The sequence below is a fragment of the Hesperophylax consimilis genome, chromosome 10, assembly GCF_061612785.1.
Source record: "Hesperophylax consimilis isolate HC1 chromosome 10, BYU_Hcon_1.0, whole genome shotgun sequence".
NCBI lineage: Eukaryota > Metazoa > Arthropoda > Insecta > Trichoptera > Limnephilidae > Hesperophylax > Hesperophylax consimilis.
Genome location: NC_142845.1, coordinates 11,687,628 through 11,713,301, shown reverse-complemented (window position 1 = coordinate 11,713,301; position 25,674 = coordinate 11,687,628). Strand labels below are relative to the sequence as shown.

Sequence of the window (25,674 nt, the reverse complement as noted above, 5' to 3'; positions counted from 1 at the left end):
TCGCATATTAATTCCGACATATGCCAATGGGTGGCGTTATTATGGGATGATTTAAAAAATTACAATTCACAGACAATGCTTGCAATAAATCTAATTCATAATGCTGTAATGATTAATAAGAATTAGTTTGAATATTTTTATTTATTTTATATTATAGAAACAAAAGTACAAGATTTACAGAGTTGAAACAATATACAGGAATAAGATACCTTATGTTGTGTACCTATGATATGTTTCCTTGTAATTTTTGCTAAGTGGTATATTTATTGTTTATTCCTTAATTACCAGGTGACTTGTGTAGTTTATAGGTGTGTGTGTGACGTGTGTAATGCATGTGTGACTGTTTGTGTGTGTGTCTGTATGTATGCGCATTGAATAGTTTAAATTATTGACATGAATTTGGGCAGTGAATCCGAAAAAATGTGTCAATGTAAGAGTTAAGACAAATATTATTTAGAGTATGAAGAGCTCGGTTAATTGTCGAATTAGATGCTGCATTTGTCTTATAATTTAGAGAGTGGAATAGCACTATATGTCTATATGTCGTGTACATTTCAAAGGTTTGTTGAAGTTAATAAGAGGCAGAAGTTAAGTACAGTCAATGTCATTGTTTAAAATTCTGTGTATAAATATTGAGTAAGCTACTGCTCGTCTTCGCTGGAAAGTTTCAAATGTACGCTCAAAGTTTTTGTTGAATCTGTGGGTAATATATTTTATAAATTTGTTTTGGATACGTTCTATACTATCCATGTAAAGTTTATATTGTGTTTCTGACTAATGCGAAATATAACATTACAATTGTACGCAGATTACTGAAAATTTTACTTACACTTTGCACGAAACCAAGCATTTTATACGAATTATTAACTATTGAGTCAATGTGCTTATTAGATATAAGTTTGCTATCAAGGTTAACGTCGAGGTCTTTACATTCCGTTTTAGAGATGACAGGTTAATTGTTGAGTGAATAGGAGTACTTAATTACCTGTTTATTTCTGGTGAATGTCATAGTGTGACATTTAGAAACGTTTATATCTAGACAATTAACTTTGCAATACCTGCAAAGCCTATCTAGGTCACTCTGTAACGCTTTGCAGTCAGAGAGAGAACGAATAACTTTGAATATTTTCATGTCATCGGCATAAAGTTCATATTTGGAATTTTGAAAACATATCCAATGTCATTTATATAAATGTTGAACATTAACTGATATGACGATATCGCTGTATTTACGCCCCGTTAACATGCCGCAGGGTACGGGGGACGCCCTGCACGCACTGCGTGCTCACTTACGGTATAGCCTCTAACTGTAACCGTTACCGTAAGATACAGTAACCAGACTTTAGTGCATGTGCTGACCACTGTAACCGTAACATCGAGAGCGCTCTTTAATTTCCTCGCGGCAGGTTCACACTATGATTTTTGTTGACTGCAACTGTTAACTAACAGATGAGTATGGGGCTTTGGAAACTTACGTGGTTTCGATACTTTTACGAGTGCAGTTCCTGTGATTCCAGGTTACAGCATACCTTCTGTTGAAGATTGCTCTGAAGATAACCAACCCGTTCGAAGATCTAATAAAGAACAAAAAACACAATAAACAAAAAAGCTAAAGCAAATATGTATCCATTCATACAATAAATCATATTGTTGCAAAAAATGATGTAATTGGAATGAAAAGGAGAAGTAAAGTTTTAAATGTATCAGTTTTGAGGGCAAATATGTAGGACAAATTATCTGTTAATTTATTTAAAGGAAATATTTTTAATCAAAATAATTTAAAACAAGAGCTTTGTGTCCTATTATGTAGGTAGAGTGTAGAGTTAAACGTTGCTTTCAAAAGTACAATTTTAAAGTTAAATCAAATCAAAGTCAAATAAATTAACTGAAAACTTGAATTGAAACCCACAGACTGAGAGAACACAATACATCCTATATGCAGACAGTGTGAGTTGAAACAAGGTCTCTCAAAATTTTTTTGGAGAAAATGCTAAACCAATTGAAAAATTAAGTAAAACCGGATAAAATCTATTCGAGTGTTAGCCGAGTGTCCGACTCACCAATCAGGAAATCTTTAATTTCAACTAAATTTTAATTTCCTTAACTGTTCCGCAGCCATGTGGGGGAGTAGGTAGTACCCAAAATTACTATCCTCCTTATATTAGCTTAAATACTTGACATATCGTTTTAGTATTTTACGTATTTCTGCGCAAATACATAAGTTACCACTAATAATTGACTGAATAATTGAGATTTCTATAGTTTAAAAGCCCATAAGCCCATAAAAATGTATGGGGTCGTCGGAAGACCCACTTAGTTAGAGAAGTTTTGTTTGGCATCTTGGCCTGTCAAGAGTTAATTAATAATATAGCACCTTTTCATTATTGGTCATGAAATAATATTCTAGTTTAGTTTATTTCAGTTACAAAATATCCGAACTATTCTTACAATATTTCCTGAAAAACCACACCCGTAATACGATGCTGGATACAGCTGAATAATTTAGCGATTCAGGGGCTTGATAAATGATTCATTTGACCAAAGGTAACATTTTAGGTTAACAAATCTAGAATATTAGCATTTCATTTCAGACCAGAGATTATGAAACCGACATCGGATTAAAAAAAAAACAGTACGCCACAAAAGAGACGTAGGTATGTTTTTTCTGGTCATCAGAACCAAGACGAGCATAGATAATAGAAACAAAGGGAGTATGGCATTGAAGCAGGTCGGCAGAAAAGGTAGAATCATTTTGAAGATATTCTTGTTCGTGTAGTGGTGTTCTGTAACGTAGGACTACTGCCGGGGTAAGAAGGGACTATAGGTGGGTATTTTTTTACCACTATCGGTGTGCACAAAACAATATATTTTTTTTATTTCTACATTAGTTCCAAATAAGAGGCCCTGACGAAAATAATTTCGCTCAGAGCCTACGTGATCTTTGAGGATGCTGTGTGGAGGGTCTTTTTGAGGAAAGAAAAGAGTGAACATGGGTCTTGTAAAGAAATATTTTGTAAGAGGGAGGAAAGACAAAGAGCTGTTAGCCGAACTGTTGCACCAAAGAAAATCGTAGGAACGACCCGTTCTAACATGTCGATGTGGCAAATGTTGGGTGTGTATTTTCTGACTGTGCACACGTGCCGAAGGGATTAATGACGCTATTTCTTCGGAGCACCTTCCATTGAAATACTGGTAGAATAATGAGAGGATTCCCACCAGACGCCAGTGCTCTAATGCTTTTCAATCCATTTGAATAATAATGATAAGAGAATCTATCAAGTTGTGTCCGAGGTTTTTTTTTCAGTTATTAAATTAAGCCGTAAGGCGTACTAGAAATTTATAGAGTGATAGTAGTTATGTACTATAACATTATCTGCGTTAAGTAAATGCTCTAATGATTTATACGCGCACTATCGAAGCGGGGCGGCAGAGCCAATGAGAGTTAGGCGTTTGATGTGTAGGAAGAAACAAAGGCGTGGCGTGTAATGATACAATTTGCAATAGTTTGGGGAAACGATGTTGGTGACACTTTTGTGCGCACGCGGGGCACTTGGCGGGGCACCGCTCTACCAACTGAGCTAATGGCACCATATCTCCTTCGGTCATATTTAACTGTATCATACTTCTAATAAGAACTACCAACATTGTCTTCATTTTCTCTCCGCACGTTTTTATTGGCTGCTATCTTTAAGTATGATCGCAAGACTCAACTTGAACTAAATGCAATCTAGACAGTGTCTTAGATAAATATAGCTTATTTTTAGTTTAATGTGCGACATCTATCGATTTTTTCTGTAAGTCTAGAATGAATATTTTATTTTTGGAATAAATTAATCAGTAAAACCTCAAATTGTAATATATAATTATTGAAGACAATATTAGCGATTCCTAAACGAAAAAAAGAAACAGAAAAATTAGACAAAACTTAAAATAGATTTACTTACACAAGAAATGTTTTTTTTAACCCGCTGATTTTTAAAGCAAAATTTCTTATAATATATATATTTTTTTAAACTTGTGAATAATGGTTTTTAATCTGTAGCACGGTTTGGCCGTTTCTTAACTCGTTCATTGCCATATGAAATTTTCAGAAAATTAAGAAAACCATATCTCTGCCCTTCCGAAATATGATTATGATGTTTTTTTATCAGTCTAAAATGGTAGAAAAAATACGATATTTAAGCCACGTGTAAAATATAGTAAAGTTTTTTATGATAATAACGCACGATTTTAATTTGATGGAATGTTTCCTCGTAAAAGCTGTAACGCGCCTTTGAGCTTCGCCATACGGCTTGCGGAGAATTTACGCGATTTAGCTGTAAATATACCTTATCTGACATGCTCAGGCTCTGGAACAACGTCACATACCAAATGTACACACCACATACCAACGTAAAAAAAATGGAAGGCTGTAAAAATACATGTTATAATTTTTTATTTATTCACACTCTGATTCATAATATTGCATGGTCATAAAACTGTTGATTTATTGCCAGATTGCGATTTTTTCAAACGTAACAATATTCTTACGGGTGACAAATGTAGCCTTTCCCGTATGATGTGATTGCAAATAGTGTAAGTAAGTAAAATTAAATTAATAAATTAATCAAAAAATATTTGATTCGAGATAGGAAAAAATGGCACAAAATTAGCGAAATGTTTAAGGCGAATCTTAATGCTAAAACACAATTTTGATTAATCTTTAAAAAGAATTGGTGTAAATTATGAATACCTAAAAATATGCTTTAGATAAATTTAAGGTTTTCCTATCGTTTCGATTCAAATAAAAAAATAAATTACCCAATAAAAATACAATTTTTTTTTTCAGTATAAATGTATGAACGCGTAAAGGAATTATCTGTGACAGTTTCACTTGATTAACTTTTTTGCTTTCTTATAAAATTATTTACAAAATAAATAAAAACCAGTTTTTGAAATCGAACGTTTCTAGACTCCGTTTGTCAAGCGATTTTAATGCCTATTACCTACAATATAAGGTATACCAGGAATATACACATTTTTGGCTTGTAGCTTCCTCTATATTCTTGAAATACCTTAAATTGCAGGTAATAGGCATTAAAATCACTTGAAAAACGGAGTCTAGAAACGTTCGATTTTAAGCACAAAACTATTTTTATTTATTTTTTAATTAATTTTACAAAAAAGCAAAAAAGTTAATCAAGTGAAACTGTCACAGATAGTTTTAGCTATAATCCTGTATTTTAAAAGTTGTTTCCATTACGCGTTCATACATTTCTATTTCAAAAATATTTTTTTAGTAGTGTACATTTATATTTTTTATTGAATAATTTTTTTATTTTATTTGCATTCTACTCAAGCGAAACGATAGGAAAACCTTCAATTTATCTAAAGCTTTTTTTCTATTCTCAATGTACACCAATTCGTTATTAAGATTAATCAAAATAGTGATTTAGCATTAACCTTCGCCTTAATTTAAAAACCAATTTTAATGTCATACAACAGTACGTATCAAGTAAAATTTTAAGTATTAAAAATAAAAATTTCTGATAATACCTACTGCATAGACAAATCAATATGTAAAAAAGAGAGAGATTTTCACAATCAAACTGAATATTACTTAGTTTTAGAAGACTTAAAATACAATCGCAGTAAAAAAAGAGTAAACAAAAAATTAATGCTTGTAAATATAAAGATTATTAATGTGTTCGTCGCTAGAGTCACTTCACAGGCATCGTATTAACGCGACGGCTGAATGTGAAAAAGTGATCAAGTTCAGTATATTTCGGGTAGCATATCGGTAGGCTACTTGTGGTTGCGTCACAGTCACGTAGCTTGTAAGTATCTCCATGTATGAATGGCCTATTGCTACATAGGAATACTGCGAGTTGAGACGGGACCGCGGTCGGGAGTTCCAAACTAGTTCAAACTATTTTTACGTATTAATGTTTGATTTTCCTGTAAAATTACATTACATTATAACATGTTTAAATATTGGTTTTACTTATTCATGGTTCCAGTTTATGAAAAAAAAATGTTTTCGTAATCGATATCTTTGTGTGAATTCCCTAAAAAGGGGATGTGTGAATTGTGGTAACACGTAATACAAAAATTGTGCCTCGGTGAGTTTTAAGTTGTTGTCTATTTATTAATCGCGTCTGACCCTTCGAAACATGAAGGTTTTTTTTTTAATATGATGGTGTAAAATTTCAATCATTCAACACTGGCAATAGCATTTACATTTTTATGTCGTAATTATGTTGGCGAACTTTGTCACAAATTGTAAACTTCTTGGAACTGGTAAGCCACAGGTGGCAGGATCAAAACAAAAATATTATACAGACTTTTTCACTGATGTAATTAATATGATATGAAGGTGCGTACAGGAGGATTCGATTACTTCCTAAAACTAAACTAATGATTTCCCTTGGCAATATCGCCCACAAGTCTCTTGTAAGACGATCGAGATTTCAAAATACTTCGAGCGTATTTATATAATTTTTATTTATTTATTTGTTTTATTTATTAATTTAAACGCCCTGATGGGCTTTTACATTATACATATTTTACATAATTTACTGCATAATACAGTGACAACAGAAGGTTTTATTTTTAAAACATCAACACAAAAATAACAAATTTTTTTAAGCTCACAGTATATCTACAAGAAAACAACAAATATACGCAATTGCTCTTTAAATATGCTACATAAAAATGTCACTCAGGTATCTCTTAAACACAGGCAAACTTATATTAAATATGTCGATATTTGAGGTGAATTTGTTTCAAAGTGTGTGAAAGCGAGAAATAGGTGCATGTATGTGATAGTTGGTACTAAAGTTATTGTTGCAGAATATTTATATATTTTGCCTAGTTGCTCGAGTAGGTACTCTGAAATCTATGAATTGCAGGAGTTCACAACAGTCTAATTTGGAGTTAATAATCTTAAATAAAAAAGTTAGGTCATTTATTTTTCTTCTGTTTGGGAATGTATTTTAAGTGTATTTAGTAAGAATGTATAGTTTAAGTGTTGAATAGGTATGTGTAATTTGAAGTTAATAAATCGTAAAAATTTGTGCTGCACACGTTCAATATTTTTTATATGAATCTGGTAGTATGGGGATCACACTATTGAATTGTATTCTAACAAGCTGCGTACTACCGACAGATACACGATTCTTATAACCTCCAACGAGTTGATGTCTTTGATGGTTCTGATTATAAAACCCAGTGTCTTCATATCTTCGTTAGTTATTTGTTGTATGTGATTTACAAAATTTAATTTAGTGTCAAATATTAGTGTCAACAAACTTTTTGCACAAAACACCATAGACATATGAATATTAGTAGACCTGCCCTAAGTGATTAAAAGCGTATTATCCCCACTCCCCATACCGGTTCCATTGGAGCCGGCTGTGCTCGCGTATGGCCTCAAGTGAAATTTGAAAACGTGACGTCATCATTCTTGTGCGAACTATGGTCGAGGCATCATCGGTTCATTTTACGAAATAACACGGCAAAATGTTGACTTGTACTATGAAAACTTGTAAAAATAGATGTGAAAAAGAGAATAAACCCAATTATCGTATTACATTCCATATATAAGCATTATTTTACTTTATTTTAAGCATATTCACATCGTATAATATGAATCAGTTGTTACTATCACATCGAGAAACGACTGGACGCGAAACACAAAGCTGGTGGGTTGCTGGGAAGTAAATTATGAACATTTATAAAAGTGTCTTAACTAAATACTTAAACGAAATATTCGACTCTGAAAATAGAACCGATTTTTTTGCCGAATTTGGACTTCGCAAATTTGTTCATAACGTGGCGAGTAATTTGCGCTCCCATGTAAAAATGTCTATTCATTCAAAAGCAGATTTTACTTTAAAGAAGTAAATGGTGATATTATAATGCGAGATGCCTATTTACTGTCAGATTGATTTATTGACGAATCACAGTCAGCTTCACTCCCTTCGTTCTTCAACAGTTGATTTTACCCCTCGCCATTATCTTCTCGTCTATTAATTCCTATGTCTGTGCATACCACCAATTTTAAAAACTTAATATAAGTCGGCTCTCTGTTTGTTGAGATCTACATTTGATGCAGCTTAAAGTTTTCCGTTTCTTAAAATTCCAAAATAATTCGAAAGAAAAAATTTCTTTTGAATCTTAAATTTTTTGTATGTTTTTATTTTGTTATAAATAATTACCTTATTACATCTAGTATAAACCTTTACTAACTACATTCCACTAGATTAGCATAACCTACGATGCTTTTAGCTTCTTTGAAATCTATCGGTAGTTCATTGAAAATCTTAAATCATTTAAAATAGAAGATTTTGGGTTCCCGACAAATTTGTTTTCGGAAGTCTTAAATCTCCATAGTTACTCGTGGGTTAGCCATCCATGTAATTCGAAATTAAAATTTACATTTTTAAACATGTATTTCGGGAGTATTTTTTTAAAGCTTAAATAAAAATAATGAGGTATTGTAAATTATACGCAACTAGTTATTTCTGCAAATTAATTATTTTAGAATATCCATTACGATTCAATACTGCAAGCATGCTTCTATTGAAAAAAAGTAATAATTTTTAATTTTTCGAAGAAAAGTTCTTAATTAAGCTTATCACTTTGTGATGTCATTATTTATTTATTAAAAAGACAAATAACTTTGTTTACATCAATTTTATTTGTATACACTATCTACATGTTCCGTGAACGATATTCACATCATCAGGATTATGTGATATAACATTTAGTAATAATTTTTTTTTTAAAAAGAAAGACAAACATTCCCGGGTTACGAATAACCTGAAAATATTTGAAAATCTCCTACTACCACCACAGTAAGCTGAAAATGTTGCTTGTGTTGTGATGGATGACTTAGCCAGCCGAGGAATTGAACACACTACGCCTGAGTGGGACTCAAGCGCGATGTCAACTCGGCCACCGACCGGTCAAATATACATACAATCCTGATGATGTGAACATCGTTCACGAAACATGTAGATGGTGTATATAAATAAAAGTGATGTAAACAAAGTTATTTGTATTCTTAATAAATAATAAATTTTGTATTGAGTAAATGCAATATTTAAGATATGTACCGTTTTTGTTAACTTTAAGTTTGTCTTTACGCCTGGATATATATAGGAATATAAATATCCAGGCGTATGCTTCAGAACTTGAGTTAATATTATCGCGGTAACCTTAACCAATATTTTCCCAATACATGCAGTGTTTTTGAAATTATGAACGTTGTTTTATTACCAAACGGCACCACCAAAGATATTAGAAGAACGAGATATGCTATGTTGGCCGCAGCCGGAGTACTACCTAATTAGGGTACTTTGAACGGTATCGGGACGTGTACGCACAGAAATCTGTTCTATGTATTAGTGCGGATACCTTAGCGCAAGCGAAGGTGTGCAGTAGTATTGGTGAACAAAACCGGCGACACTCGGCAAAACAATTCCACTCAGTACGAACTGCGCATAGCACATCTCGTTCTTCTAATATCTTTGGGCACCACGAAACGCTATTTCTCTTTAGGTCTATATATACACATCGGAATGTAAACAATATACATTGCATATTAACCTTTCATGTTATACTCACAAATAAATGTTCATATTTTGTAATAACGCAAATAACTTAAGGCGAAGCACTACGTCGTGTAACATTTTGATCGAGCCGCTAACAATAATACCCCTTTCGATAGAGATTACGATTAAATTCCCGTTTAACACCATCTGCCCGTTTTCACATTAGCAAGAAAGAAACATCGTCAAAAAATTGTTTTCATTTCAGGATCAAATATTTAAATATTTTATAAATAACTTAATTTGTCACATTAGACAATAGAAGCTTAACTATAGGGCTGAAATATAATTTTTTTCTGGGCTTATAGAAAGACTTGATTATTGTCCAAGATGTGTTCTACTCGCAGTACTTAATAAAAGCATATTGCATTACTACGTAGTTCATCGCCTTAATGTAATTATTTATTAAACATCCTTGTATTTAAATAAATAAAAAAATACAAAATAATAACTAACTTTTAGATACCCACAGTCAACAATTTTAAATTTATTATTGAGGATCATTATGCAGATCGCGGTAAAAGCAACAATAGACTTCTCAAATCAAGAAACCCTACTGATATTTTTAAATGTAAAAAAAACATTTTACAGTGATTTTAGAGAATAAATTCGTGATTATTTGTTGAGTGCTTTATAAAATTCTCTGAATTCACAACATGTTTGTAAATTTCAATGATTTTTGTTTAGGACGTGTTATTTCATAGAATTTTAACAATTGATCAAATTCAAAAGTTGATTTTCAAGTATTGTTATTATATCATTGGCCAGTTGTTTCACGTAACTGAAATAATGTCAGAAATTTAATAGAATCTTCACAGAACAACCGGTCCTTAGTGTCCATTTAAATAGTCACTAAGTAACTAACTAACCATCATGCCGTTTCTCCACAGGGGTAGGCAGAGAGGACGTACCGCCAAACAACTCGGTCTTGGAACACACTTCTTGCCTCATTCACATTCATTCATCGTCTCATACATATTCTTATATTATCCTGACTCTTAACATTGCCCAATAAATAGTCACCGTTTGTTTTATTAGTTGATCTTCAAGTCATCACAAATCACATAAAGGCACCAAATCAACCAAAATCACCATGTCATCCCATTCACGAAGTCACTCCCAGTTACAACTTGTAACTTGTGTTGACTTGTAACTTTCAGTCAGTACAAGACACCCAAAGCCACCAGTCACCTAAAGACACCAAGTCGAATAAAGTCACCATGTCACCCCCAGTGACGAACACCACCAAAGCCACCCAAAGACACAAGTAACCCAAAGTTACATGTCACCCCCAGTCACCAAGTCACCATAAGCCATTCAAAGTCGTCAAATCACCTTAAGTTATACGTCACACCAAGTCACCTCAGGTTACCAAGTGTTTGTAAGAATTTATTGATTTTGTGATGCATTAACAATGTCAGGAAGGCGAGTAATCTTTATGTAGGGTAGTAAAGCAGAAAATACATAGTCTGGCTTACTAAATACAATAAAACAAATATGAACCTTGTGTACGTCAAAATATTTCAAATATTTCAGAAATTTCTACTAGTCCCCGCATGGCTTGTATCACAAAACATAATATACATCACTGTCTGTAGGTTGCGTGCTTAATTTTCTAGCTACCTGTCAAAGTTATGGCGAAAAAACAAGCCAAAAATATTCACGTAGGAATTTGCACACGCCCTTTGTAAATTTGAAAACCATTTAATCATATTTTTACTAGTAATTATGAGAATATTATCGTTTTCGCGAAGATTTTTTTAGGAAAACTTCGGAATCGTTTTAGTGAGGTGTTATTGTGTGATAAGTCAATATGTCTTTAAATCATTTAACACACCTACGAGCAAACCATTCCTTAATTTGCCTATTAATGTCTCCCAACTTTTAAAATCTGTTTGGTATCTGAAACCCTCGTGCAATGTCTAATGACTTCTATGTCATAAAATTGGCACAGCTTTTTCTCAATTATCCAATAACCAAGGAACCAAAATAAGTGCCGCCAAGTGTGCAAAAAAATTTATTGATCTCAGAATAAAACAGTAGATATGTTTAAAAATAAAATGCACGCTCCCCGCAAGTTGTCAGCCTGCCCTCCACTGGCACTCTTCTTTATACAAATAGATAAATGTTTAAAAACGGATCGTTTCTACGACTCGTTCTTGATTTCAAAATAGTTGAACTGTGGAAAGATTTTCCGGCCTCTGTGTTTATTTCCTCCTGCAACATGGGTCACTAATTATAAAGTCTCCTACCTCTCTTTTTAAATGACCCTTCACACAACATCCCAAAAGATGACATAATCAGTCAATCTTAAAAAAACTCTTTTAAATGTGACAACTGAAAATATAATTAACAAAAATGTTAATTATATTTTCATATTCTTCCATTTAGCTTTGACTCTAATATGCGTGGTGAATGTGTAAACATTGTATGCTTGTATTCAGTTGGAATGTGAATTAAATACGTAAATATTGTATGCTTGTGTTCAATTGGAATGTAAATTAAGTATGAGTAAATTAAGTTTGTTAGCAAACTTTTGATCAAAAATGTACATTAGATGGTGAGTTGAAAACTAGTCGTACAACTAAGGAATTTGAAAGGGCATATATAAATATTGTTCAACTATGAGAGTGCTATGGCATTTCAAACAATTATTTGACATTTAAGGGTAGTGATTAAAGTACTCTACGTACGTTTTGGTCACATTTTTATAGAACGACAAGTAGGCTGGGCGATACATTTTTTTGGCGAGTATTTACAGCATAATGTTAGGCAAGCTGTCTAGCTATATTTATCTTTGAATTATTTAAAGTATTGAATCGCTCGATGATCCCAATAACGTCACTTCTATCAAACACACAATATTTTGTAATTCGTTTTCGCACCCCTTTGTCAACTCGCCCTTGGCTATTTTGGCTAATGACACCCGTAATTCAATAGCTCCCCACCATATCAATTTGTACTATGCCAATGTAAAATTAATGCAAACATAATTATTAAACTTTTGGAAGTCAATTTGAAATACCTTAAAGATAGCATAAATACGTTTATTACCGAATTGGAGAAAATTGACACTTTAATTTAAGTCGATAACTTTTAAAGTCTCGAGTCTTAGAAACTTCCAAATCTTTCGGAATGTTTCGTATCTTTACCAATTTAGGTTTCAAACGCTTCCAAAGTAAGGAAGAATTTATATTAAATCGAGAAATCAATTCGTGCTTCGACTTTTAAACTTGCGATTTGAAAGCAAAGTGAAAATATTCTTGATATAATTGAATTTAAATTCTACTATCGTGCCGTCTGTTAAAAACAAAAATCTTTCTGGTTGTGGGAAGGAAAAATAACGAAAAAGGCATCCGTAACCTTTTAAAGCTTTTATAATAGGTTATCAAATTAAGACGAATAATTTTGTTTTTAGCTTGAATTAAAGGTCACGTTTTGATGAGTAGATTTCAATTTTAATTTCTGTGGTTTCACATTTTGCGGAGTTTTATCTCAATGATCCCAATACTGAGAATAATTTCTGTAGTGTGTAATTCCGTTTTTGACAATCAAGTAGATTTAAATACTAATTTTTTAAGTACATACAGTATAAAGTAAGCCATATAAACGTCTATAAAAATACGTTAAAAATGCAAACATTTCCTGACCATCAGGTTTTATCGATTTACCGCTAGATTGAGAGGTTTATTGCTTTTAACCAATATGAACCATTACCATTTCGGTTTATGTTCAAGAGATATATACGAGTACTTACAAAGTTGAGACACATATATTTCATTTTTTTACGTGAAAACTGAACAAGAGTCCCAACTACCGGGAGCCAGTGGGACTTTGACATCCCTAATCGGAGTATGTTTTCTGGCTGAATAAAATTGGTAAGATGGGAAATAACCTGACTATCAACATAATTTAATAAACGCGGCTAAGCCGTATATGTTCGTCCAAAAACTAAAATTAAGTTTTTCATAAAAAGTGTGTTTTGTCAGATGCTGCGAAACAGAAAAGGAATGTTTGTTATTTTTTGTTTTTCACTGTTTTGTTTTTTAATTCAAAACTTTATTTGAATATACAAAAATTATTTAATTTGTAAAAGTTTTAGCCAGTGTAGTTATTTGCTCGTTACACTTTTTGTCTCTCCCTTTTCCATGACAAAGTTCTTATTTTCACTGTTAAAATTTTTTACAATGTTCGAGGGACATTTGTACCACGGGGACAATTGAACCACAATGTATAAATACATTATTTTTCTATAATTTTTCTCTTTTTCTTGATATTAAAACTGCCCATGGTATCAACACATATTTGTTTTGTCAATTTTTTGTCTCCGACCCCCGGGGTCGGGGTCAGTTGATGTAGACAAAGGTAACAGTCGAAACGGTACATCTGTCCCCAGTCTCCCCTATTCATTCATTTTTGTTAGCTTATTTTGTTTGCTTTATTTGTTTCTTTTTATACAAAATACAAAAGTTTTGTTTATTTATTTATTAATCTTAATCTTAAGTTAGCTCACATCTTCGTGTGTGCTAATAGTTTTATAAACATATAAACATGTACATTGTTTGGCAAACATAATCTTTCTTTAAATATTTCAATAAAGTCACAAAAAAGAAACATTAATAATTGAGATAGACATATTTTCTTAATTCATTTTTGAACTTATTAATATTTTCTATCACAGCAATTTCCTTGTTGCAACAATATATTAAATAAATGTGGCTAATTCACGGAAATCGCGAGTATAAAACTCTGCATGCCTTAACAGCATGTATTTTTACAATGAATGCATTATAAATATATATATATATATATATATATATATATATATATATATATATATATATATATATATATATACAGTAAATAATACATACCATTTGCAATTGAATAGGTGCTTGAAATGGCGTTAGCAGTGTTTGGTCGCTAGATCTGAATAAGTATTTCTAAAACTTTCTCTTCCCTATCTTCTTCTTGTTCCCACTACCTTTAACCTCACAACATACACATAAAAAATATATGATCAAAAACATAAAAATAGAACAAAGAAAAAAAAACAGAATAATTTGTAAATAAAATAGAATAAAATGATAAAATTAATAGAATAATAGAAAGTTGACGCCTTTAGAGAGCCGTGACTATATTAGGCGCTAGTATTTTTCTCCAGTGTGCGTCAATGCTGGAGGATGGAGTGAGGCGGGCTTCCATAGTGAGGATATTTCCAGAGCTTCTTATCCTTTCCCTCATTCCTGCCACCCTGGATCTAATAAGGGCTGCATATCTGGGAACTCGCCCCTCCGTGAACATACGGAAAATACGGAAATTAAATGCGTTTGCTTTGAGAATTCCATATCGAAGCACAGTGCGATTTTACGATGCCCAAGCTAATCGATCGAGATTTTTTAGTTGTTCATACAAATTGGTATTCAGATAGGATGTTGACATGGAAAAGCTTTTATTTTCTTTCCAGATGGTTTGCGTGGTGACAAAACAATGAAAATTTCTTATTCAAATTTCAATTATTATACCATGGTCAGACTGCGCTCTTATTTTCCACAATAAACTATCCTGCCATGTTATTCGCAGCTTAATATGTAGCCTGTTTCCGGCGAGAACAGCCTTCGTTTATTGAATAAGTGTCACGGACACTCGTTTCCCGGAAGTGAGCCTCATCGCCGAACCACTATGCCACCATTCGCCGTATTGTTGTGGGTTTAACGGAGGTTTAACCGCAATTAAAAGTTTGGTCGGCAACACTCAATAATCAATATATTTTATAAAAGTAATTGAACAATGTGCGTACCGCTAAAACTCTGGAACGAGTACCGGTAAGATCAAAGGAGTTATATGGTGTGGTAGCCCTCTATCCAACATTCATAAAAAAGGTTCCCGTTAGTAACTGAAGGGCTTGCTTTTTAAGATATAAAGGCTGGAAGATTCGCTCTCTAGAAATTTCTAGAACAGTCCAGAACATTTGAGAGTATTCGAGAGCATTCCACATCATTCCAGAACATCCCGGAATATTCTGGAATGTTGTGAAATGTTCGGGAATAGTCTGGAACGTTCGGGAACATCCCGGAACATCCAAGTTCATAATTAACTAAAAACGGGATTACAGGCCGTTTCCCGATAAACTTTTAGTAAATTCGTAATCGTGACAATACATTGGTATCTCTTAATACAATAAAACAAAGTCACTATCCGCGTCTGTCTGTTTGTGCGCACAATTCTTCTAAACTATGCAACGGAGTTTGGTAGGGTTTTCACTATCATTTAGAGAATTTCTTCCGGAAGGTTTATATATACAATAAATGGATATTATATTTCTCGAAAGTAGAGAAAAGCCAAGCAACGCCAGGTACAAGTCAGCTAGTGTTAAATATATTGACGTTTTATGATTCTGAAAAAAAGTATTAACTAGTAGTCAAAACTCCGTGTTAAAGTTTCATTTTAACAAGACTTGCTTAACATTTATGAACTTAACTTCATATAATACACGGGAGTAATAATTTTAAGGCACTAAAATAATCCCAAAGTTAAAACTTAATACAAAGATACAAAAGTTAATCTTGGTATAAATAAAATGAATCATTCAAATATCATTAACATCTGGCAATTGACTAAGTATTACTGAGAGATAAAATGGACAATAAAGTAATCTTTCTTGCAAAATCTCTTATCTTCTGGATTGTTATTATTATGAGAACCTCTTGTATATTCCTTGGAAAACAGTAAAAATTATTTTAATCTTTACATAAAGGTTCCTAGGGTAGTTCAGGAAGTCAGCAAAATTACCTTTGCACCTACAGCACCTGTAATGTGTGCAAGAAAGGGGATAAGCATATAAAATAAGGATATGCAGATAAGAGAGCAAGCGGGAGGGAGTGCTTGTAGATATTTTACATTTGGCGCAGCCGGTAACTGAAGTTTAAATACGCGTATTACGATGCCATCACATTTGGAATTTGTTATAATATAGAAATTCCAGAGATAAGACATATCATTGACCTCGCAAAATAGGTAAAAGAACCATGATTTGCTTTGCAACAGATTAAGGCCACCGAAACAAAAAATAGAAATGCGTGGAGTTTGGAGGTGTCTTATCAAGGGGATGGGCAAAGGATAATGATGATGATTTCTGTTGCGATTTCAGAACATACGTAGTTGGCAAAAAACATCCTGCACCGAATATTGAAAAACTAGGCGAACTGCTAATTTTCACTTCTTTCAAAGAACTCATTGAAGATTGGTCACCCTTTTTTTAAACTGCCAAATTAAATAATTTAGTTCATTAAGTATTATTTTTACGAATTTTAAAATAGCGTACGATTGAAACAAGTTTTTAAATCTTTTGAACTTGAGTAACATTATTAAATTAATAAATAATACCCCATATGAATATTGAATTTCACAGTGAAATAAAAATTTCAAAGTAAGAAATAAGTCAAACTCTATTTTACATGAATTAAAAAACGTAGTTTTCGACGTAGTCTGGGAACGACAAAAACGCAATAAAATATTTCGCAACAATTTTAATAAAGTACGTCTTGTTAATCTGAAGTTTTTTAAAATATTTATGATGATTAAATACAGAATATTGTATCTCTATATTTAGACCGTCGGAGGCGTGTTATAACAAATAAGTGTCTGGTATTCGGCCATCTCCAGTTGTATCATTCATCTCACCCTCAGTCACACTATTTTAAACAATTCTGGATATTTTTTAGTATCAGAAGCAGTTGAAAGAAAGAATAATTCTAAAAAAACTTCTGTCTTTTGGTTCTCAATCGATCAATTCGGTTCCATTAAAAATTTAGCTTTCAAATATCTTCAAATTGTACAAAGACATTGAATAGATCGGTGGAGCCAAAACAAAAGATTAGTTGTCTGAATTTTAACGTCTTCTTTAAGTAGGTACAATTGTTTTTAATTTTGAAAGGATTCCATGACAACTCGACACAGTTCAACACACCTTTAAAATAATCTAATTTAAAGTCATTAAAAGTGATGAAAAAAACTTAACCTATAAACCTAACCCATAACCTAGTTTTGTTTCATTACTTTTCATGGTTTTAAGTCACTTTTTAAATGTGTGTTGAATTGAAATTTTGTTGATTTTTTAAAATTGTATTTTTAATTTATTTACTAAAGGATATAAACATTGTACACTTGTACAATGTTTTGACTGTCCAACTATGAGGAATTCAGGTTTTAAAACAGTCAAAATTTACATATTTTGAGAAACAAGAAGAGAGAAAAGAAAAAAATAAAAATGGATTAAAAAATAAAGTTAACTGATGTTTGTTTAGAATACTTATTAAAATACTAATATAAGTAAATTAATAGCTACATAATACAAATGATTAAAATATAACGATAGATAACTGGCGTTAGCATCGCATATTTTGATTTTGTTGTTTTTTTTTGGTTTTTTTGTTTTGTTTTTTGTTTTTGTTTTTCTCTTTGTTTTGTTTTTGTTTTAACAGAAGTGGAAGGATAATTTCTTTGACAGCTTTGGTATAATGATCTGAAATTGTTGTGTGTGTGACAAACGAGTCTATAAAATAATTTTTTAATGTGATCTCTTTATCCATAATAGAGTATAAACTCTGGTGTGAATTCGTTACATAAATAATCATCAGATGGACGATGATTGTTTAGAATAGTGTTAAAATTCATGTATTTTTGTGCTGTCCACTATAGAATGGAGAGAATTTAGAAATGTAGCGATGTGTTGGAATGAATTATCGGAAAACAAATAAATCTATTATTTTTCAGTGTACGTTTATCCTGACGAAGAAACCAAAAACTCGGTTTTGAAACATGTGAATCCTTTTGATTAAATAGGGTTGTTTAACAAGTTATTTATTTAATTTAAATTAAAATGTCGCCACAAAGTGATTTCGCAATTATTGAAGTAATGACATAATTGGTCAGTAAATGCTGTTGACTTTAATACATTTTGATATATTATAATTGGTTTTAGTTCACCATTTGAGTGTTTTGGCTGAGTTCGCAAACGTATTTTCTATTTATATTTAATTTAGTATTTTCACAACAACTTGCATTAAGGTGGAGATGCCATATATATTTATATAAAATCTGTTTCAATACACAATAATTAACAAGTTGGGTAGTTTCATCCCAAACCGGTAGATGCCATTAGCAGTCAATTACCGGCGACAGGTACTGTAATTTTATTTGGAAACACTTTAGCGGGGAAATTCGCCATCTTATTGCTTATTGGGAAGGCGAGCCTTACAAATAATTAAGTTACCAGGGTATAGATTTGACAATCGTCATGGTTTGTCAAAAAAAGTGTGAAAAAACGTTGCCAAACGTTGCATTTTTCTTTCCAAATTTCTTTCACCTTTGGCTACGGGCTTTCGGGTACTTTTTTGGTCATTGTATCAAAAAAGAGTCAAAGATGAAATCAAAATACGTTTTTTCACGCTTTCCAGCAAATCATAGAAAATAATTTATTTTTCCTTTGAAATCATATCTTTTTACAAAAATATATATTTCTCTCTTTTCAGATATCCGCAATCTCCGTTATCTACCAGAGTCGAAGGAACCGGCAAAAATAATAAAAGTATATTTTATATTTGCGCTCTCATAATTTAAAATACCAGGCTTTAAAGAAATTGCATGAAATCGTATTGAACTGAATGGGCAAAATATAATAACTACAGAAGTGGTTTGAAAAAGTTTGACCAATAAAATTTATTGACATTAATTTCAATAATCAATTATTTTATACAAAAAAACTTCTAAAAATAAGCGTGACTTGAGCAGAATAATTACTAAACATATCTGACCACCAAAATATAAACGAATACAGGTATTAGGTTCGAACATTCCAGTAAAATAGTTTTTTAAATAGTGTAAACTAACTTCACGTCACATTTCACCAATACGTTATTCCCGGCTATAATTTCTAGAAACAATCTGTTTTTGTCGTAAAGATAACAATAATAACACAACACGTAAAAAAACAATTAAAAAATCAATACTAAAATAAGATAAATCAAGAACGAAATTTAATATAAAATCTGTTTAAAAAACCAATCATCAAAATCAATATAATATTATTTTAACAGTAAAAATTACATTTAAACACAATACTAATACTGATGATTAAAATTCGTTAATAAAATCAATATTAAACTTTAATATTTAACTCAATACTAGACTTCAATAATTAACCAAATATTCATTGAGTTAGAAACTATCAAAATGACTATTTAAATTCAATATTAAAACTCAATATTAAAACTCAATATTAAAACACAATATTAAAACTCAATATAAAAATATTAAAACTTGATATTAAAATGACGTGTGTGGTTAAAAAATACACAGTGGATACTGTGATGGAATATGTGGATCGGGGGACGAAGATATCTTAAGTTAGTACCGGAAGCGGGCCCCCTGGAGCCTTAACGGCCCGGGATGGTCCCCCTGACCCTCAGCGTGCTCCTCACGCTGGTCTCCGGACTCGGGCTGCTGCTCAATGGGTACATATTGGTGGTCATCATACTTACGAAACAGGTAAGAGATCCTGCTTTTTTTAAATGTTGGTTTCATAATTTATTACTGTGCAGTATCGTTATCTATTCAGAACAGCTGGGCAGCCTTTTTCATACAAAACTACAAGGGATTTGAGATCAAAATAACCACTAAACCCAACCAAACTAAATAATTTTAATCAAAATGCATAACGTATATCTAGAACGGATGTGAGTTATTTTATGTATATTATAAATTAGTTGTTATGAAAAACTAATCTTGGCAAACTTACTGTGTTATTATAAAATAAAATAAAAACATATTAAAATATGCGTTTTTTTGGTGAAATTTTAAATATTTCTCAATTTTTTTGTTCTAACATAAAGCAGTCGTTTTTAATTTTAATTTAAGCCCATCAAACTGCTTTTTGACCATTTTAATTGTTTTATTTTATATTTCATATTCGTATAAAGCAAAATAATTTTTATTTTTTTAATGATAAACTTATGTTTATAAGACAAGGTTTTATGTATAGCACACAGGAAAACAAATTATTAAAAGCAATAATTTTTATACATTTTAATTTTCAACTCATAATTGCTAAAGTTGCCTTTAAAATCACGGAAAGTTGACTTCTTTAATTGCCCATAATTTATGGTTTGTAATTTAAAACACAAATAAATAAAGTAGTAAATATTTGTAGGTACTAGATATTTACTATACCTTTTGAATATTCAGGTTTTTTTGGGTATTTTGGCCTAAAATCCAAATATAAGTTTTGTACGACAATTTCCTCTGGAAACCTCAATGGGATGTTGAATTTTTTTTTTCTAACGGATTATTTTTACTGAAGTAAAGCAGGTAAAAGGGTGTGTTTTTTTTGCTTTAACGATACTCAAAGCAATTGTGCTATTTCTGTTCATGTACTTTGTACAATGCAGTACAGGTTGATCCATAGAATCTGAACAATTCATCAAATTTAAAAGTGAATATTAAAGTTCTTTGAAAATTTTATTTAGGTTCTTTTTTTACTTTCATTTTTGTCAAGCAACTGGCACATAGTGATAAAATAAGACATCTTGAATTGAGGACTTTCACAGAAATAACTTTAAAATTTGGTGAATTATTCAAATTCTGTGAAACAACACGTTCTAATAGTTCTAACAAATTGAACGTTCGTATATCACTGAAGAAGAAGCCAATACTAATTATGGTGCCGACAGACGTAGCTATAAAAGATCAAAAGATATTTGGCTTGGCGTATTTCGGCATATCGCTCGCCGTACATTTCCAATTGAAATGTATGGCGAGCGATATGCCGAAATACGCCAAGCCAAATAACTTTTGATCTTTTATAGCTACGTCTGTCGGCACCATAAATCTAAAGTGAATATGCCTTTTTTGACTCGAAGTACTCGCGTATTTACGATGTTTTAATAGTGGTTTTATAAATTCTAAAAATATAAAATCAACGGTAAAATATTGGTGAATTCATTGGCTATATAGCATTTTAATCAGTTTATATGTCTCCGTATTAAAATTCTTATGGTATGATTTTTTTTGATGAGGGCGAGAAATTTTCAACTTCAACTCATATTCCAGATGTTGACGTGATCACTCGAGTGGATAAATAAATAAATGAATAACTATGTGGTAGCGTTGGTGTATTTCTTTGTGTACTAGCTATTGTTTCGAAGTAGTTAACAATGTGGTTGGATGCAGCAATACTCCACTCAAGCACTTCTTAAAAATTTCCAAAAAGTCTTTCACGTTTTATATCGTTTCATTAACTGAATCCATTAGTATTTCTCGGATTTATTCGATTTTTTTTATCCGAACAGCCCTAAAGCGCCGGTAAACAGCCTCAATACAGAACGTATCAGATGGGTAATATTTTATTCTACCCTCCGGGCATTTTATTCAAATACACGTATAATATTTTTTGTGAAAGCACAAATTTATTATTCAAAGATTTCATCACGATGTGTCTATCTTTCCTTTATGTAGATTTCCACGAGGGATGGATTATTGGATATCTTATGGTATAAAGCCTTCTTATGGCATTAGATTCCTATTTCTATATGACATTATGTAAAGGCTAAAAAGTTCACATTACCATTGTGTCAACCGGTATAGATATTTAATCATTTGAAAGTAAAAGAACTCTGATAGAACGTTGAGGGTCCCATCTTCAAAGGCCCCCAAACTGCTTAAATGAAACGGTATGCACTTATATTAATCTGAATAAAAGAGGAAAATAAAATATGAGTACAATACTAGGTTCACAAGTAATGAAGGATTGCTGTGCCAAAATCCTACTTATATAACAATAAATACGGACAGCGAACCCTGGAGTATAACGTGCCTAAAATATTCAGCATGTAACGAAGAATATTGGGTTAAGGGAACTGCAAATAGGTACCTAGGAACCAAATTCTTTGATGATAGCTTCAAAGAATTCAAAACACATACAAGTACACTAAAATGCACTTAAAAACCCTGCTATTCTATATTTCTGAAGCTTTTTTTCCAACAACCAATTGTGATATAACACTGTCGAATGCTATCGAATTAAATCGGTATAAACAGAATCAACTTCGGACATAGTCTCTGATACGTTTCGTAAATTAAAAGATTGGACAAAGTAGATTTCCTGGAGCAGTCATGTTGTATTTAAATTACCGGCATGATACAAAAATATGATACAAAATGCACTGCATTTGAAACAAAAAATCAAAAGATTGCACAGCTCTGTTTTTACCATTAAAATGAATTAATTATCCTAGATTAAAAGTCAAAATACTTCATTTCGAAAAGTGCACTATAATTTGATAGAATTAGCAAAGAGTTTTCATTTTACCTGTTTCGTGGAAATGCATCGTCGTAATTTGTCAGATGACATGAACTTTCTAAACTAATTGGCGAGACGCGGACGTTTAAATTTTGTTGGACAAATGAGGATTTCCACCGACTGTCTGCACGCTTATTACAACGTAAATTCCACAGTTGTTTGTATATTTTTGAAGGGTTCAAATAATTATCTCTTAAGAATTCCCTTTTAATAAAACATTGCAAACTACTCGAACGGTCTAGTCAGTGGCAGTCAAACAACGCCAAAATTTTCACAAACCTTTTTACACGGGAAACTTGTGAAAGAGATAGGTAAATAGAAATAGGTCTCCTAAATAGGTAAATATATCAGTGATGTTGTTTGTACTTGTTCTCTTGATCTTTGTTTTCCTTTCTGGTTATTTGAACAACCATTTCTCATAATTTATTTATTGAGTTAGTTCATATTACATACGAATATAATAATTTAATCGTTAATAATATTATATACAACTTTTATTGAATACATTAATTATTCCATCAATCTTCAGACTTGCAGGCATTTCATCATAGATTTTTGGTCCTTTATTCATGAGACATTTCCGTGATCTGTTTTTTACATATCCGGAAATTTAAGTCTATTTTCATTTCTGGCTTGTTATGAAAAATTTATGAGTTTATTTCATAGTTTTTTAAGAAAATTAACTTTTTTTAGCACAAATGAAAAAAAAATTCTGGGAAAGTATTGAAAAGGTGTTTGGTTTCATTTATTTAAATATATTTTTGAACAAACGCAACATTATAGATTTTAAATGGTTGCCTTATAACGATTAGCAAAATATGTACAGTATTTTATATCGATTATGTACATTTTTAAATATTGATGATTTCCATAAAGGGAGTATTGACACTCGGGATATGATACCGGGTAGCAAAGCATAGTAAATACATTCATTTGAATGAGTTTGTTATTACATATCATTTTATGTAAATCAGTATATTAATTAAGACTTGCGTACGTGTCAACTTCCAATTGGGAATATTCCATGGAATGGATATTCGCACGAAGAAGTAGGGGAGACCGGGGACAGTAGTACCACGGGTCAGTAGTACCAATGCGAATAACTCCCTAACTATAATAGGTACGTATACTAATGTATCGCCAAGCAATAGCCCGGACAAGCGCGGACAATCGTCAGTAGCCCGCGGGACGCAGTGGAAGCCGGTCGTTCGCAGTTGGAAAAAGAAATTTTTCGAGCCCAAAACGTAAGTTTTTCGATTGCGTTCATACTCTAATATTACAATTACTTTGTTCTGTTTGTTATTATTTTGCTATCTACACATTTCTTTGGATAATTGAGTTTATTTTAGGACTGGTTTTGAAGGGTTCGTGGGTAGGGATTAACCAAAAATTTTCGTTTTAATTTAAAATGACCCCTCGGGGATGGTTGTACCAATTTTTTCGGGGGTGATGGTACCGGTACAATCAACCCCGTGGTACAACTAACCCCGAGGTTTTTTTTTAAAGTTTCTGTGAGTACAGTTCCCAAGTCATAATAAACATGTTTATGTTGGTTAAATTATCGTGTCAATGACCTTATCGAGATTATCGCATTATCGAGATTTTAATAAAACATGTATATCTTTTATTTTCTCAGATGCCGCGAAACAGAAAAAGATTAACGGATCGAGCCTCAAAGGACCTTTTAATATATGAACAAGCATATGAAGAAATCAAAATTGGTAGGTCGATACGTTCCTCAGCTCGGATGTTTGACCTGTGTCACGTGTCACTAATACGATATAAGCAAAAGAGAGAAGCTGCGGATGCCACTGAGTGTCGTCCGGCTGCTGTAACAATGGGATACAAATCTGCCAATAGGGTTTTCTCGGAAGAAATGGAATCCCAAATGAAAAAATATTTAATGAGAGCTGCTGAAATATACTACGGTTTATCGCCGAAAGAAATACGAAGACTTGCATATGAGTTAACGGTTAAATACAACCTAAAGAGACCTTCTACGTGGGATGTAAACGCTTTGGCAGGAGGAGATTGGTTTTCGGGTTTTATGAAGAGAAACCCAGAGTTGTCGATTCGATGTCCACAAGCAACAAGTTTATCCAGGGCAACGAGCTTCAACGAGAGCAATGTTCGGTCATTTTTCGACAAATTGGAAAAGGTAATGGACCGCGAAAAATTCGAAGCTAAAGACATTTATAATGTTGATGAAACTGGTGTGACTACCGTCCAAAAACCTGACAAGGTAGTTGCCAAAAGAGGAGTGCGGCAAGTAGGAGCCTTAACATCAGGCGAACGTGGAAAACTAGTCACCGTAACCATAGCAGTAAACGCAATAGGAAATTCTATCCCTGCCATGTTTATTTTTCCTCGTATTAAATACCACAATGCTTTTGTAAGAGATGGTCCAATTGGGTGTATTGGTACAGCGAACGCATCTGGATGGATGCAAGAAGATGACTTTCTCATGTTTTTAAAACACTTCCAGAACCATACCCAATCATCTCTTAAACGCAAAGTATTGCTTCTGTTGGACAACCATTCATCGCACATTTCAATTCGGGCATTGGATTTTTGTAAGGAAAATGGAATCATTGTGTTATCATTCCCACCCCACTGTTCACATAAGCTACAACCACTTGACCGATCAGTATTTGGACCGCTTAAAAAAGCTGTGAATTCTGCCTGCGATGCTTGGATGAGAAGTAATCCAGGGAATACAATGAC

At 32.3% G+C, this 25,674-nt stretch overlaps 1 protein-coding gene across 1 annotated transcript in view; it reads left to right on the top strand.

Annotated features, from left to right (window-relative positions):
* The first annotated feature begins 20,042 nt into the window (after positions 1-20,042).
* The window catches only part of LOC149420291 (uncharacterized), a 51,228-nt gene continuing 45,596 nt past the window's right edge, over positions 20,043-25,674 (top strand). The window contains exons 1-2 of the mRNA XM_089636336.1: positions 20,043-20,141; positions 24,743-25,370. Coding sequence (XP_089492462.1) covers positions 20,043-20,141; positions 24,743-25,370 — 727 coding nt within the window. The remainder of the gene's footprint in view (positions 20,142-24,742; positions 25,371-25,674) is intronic.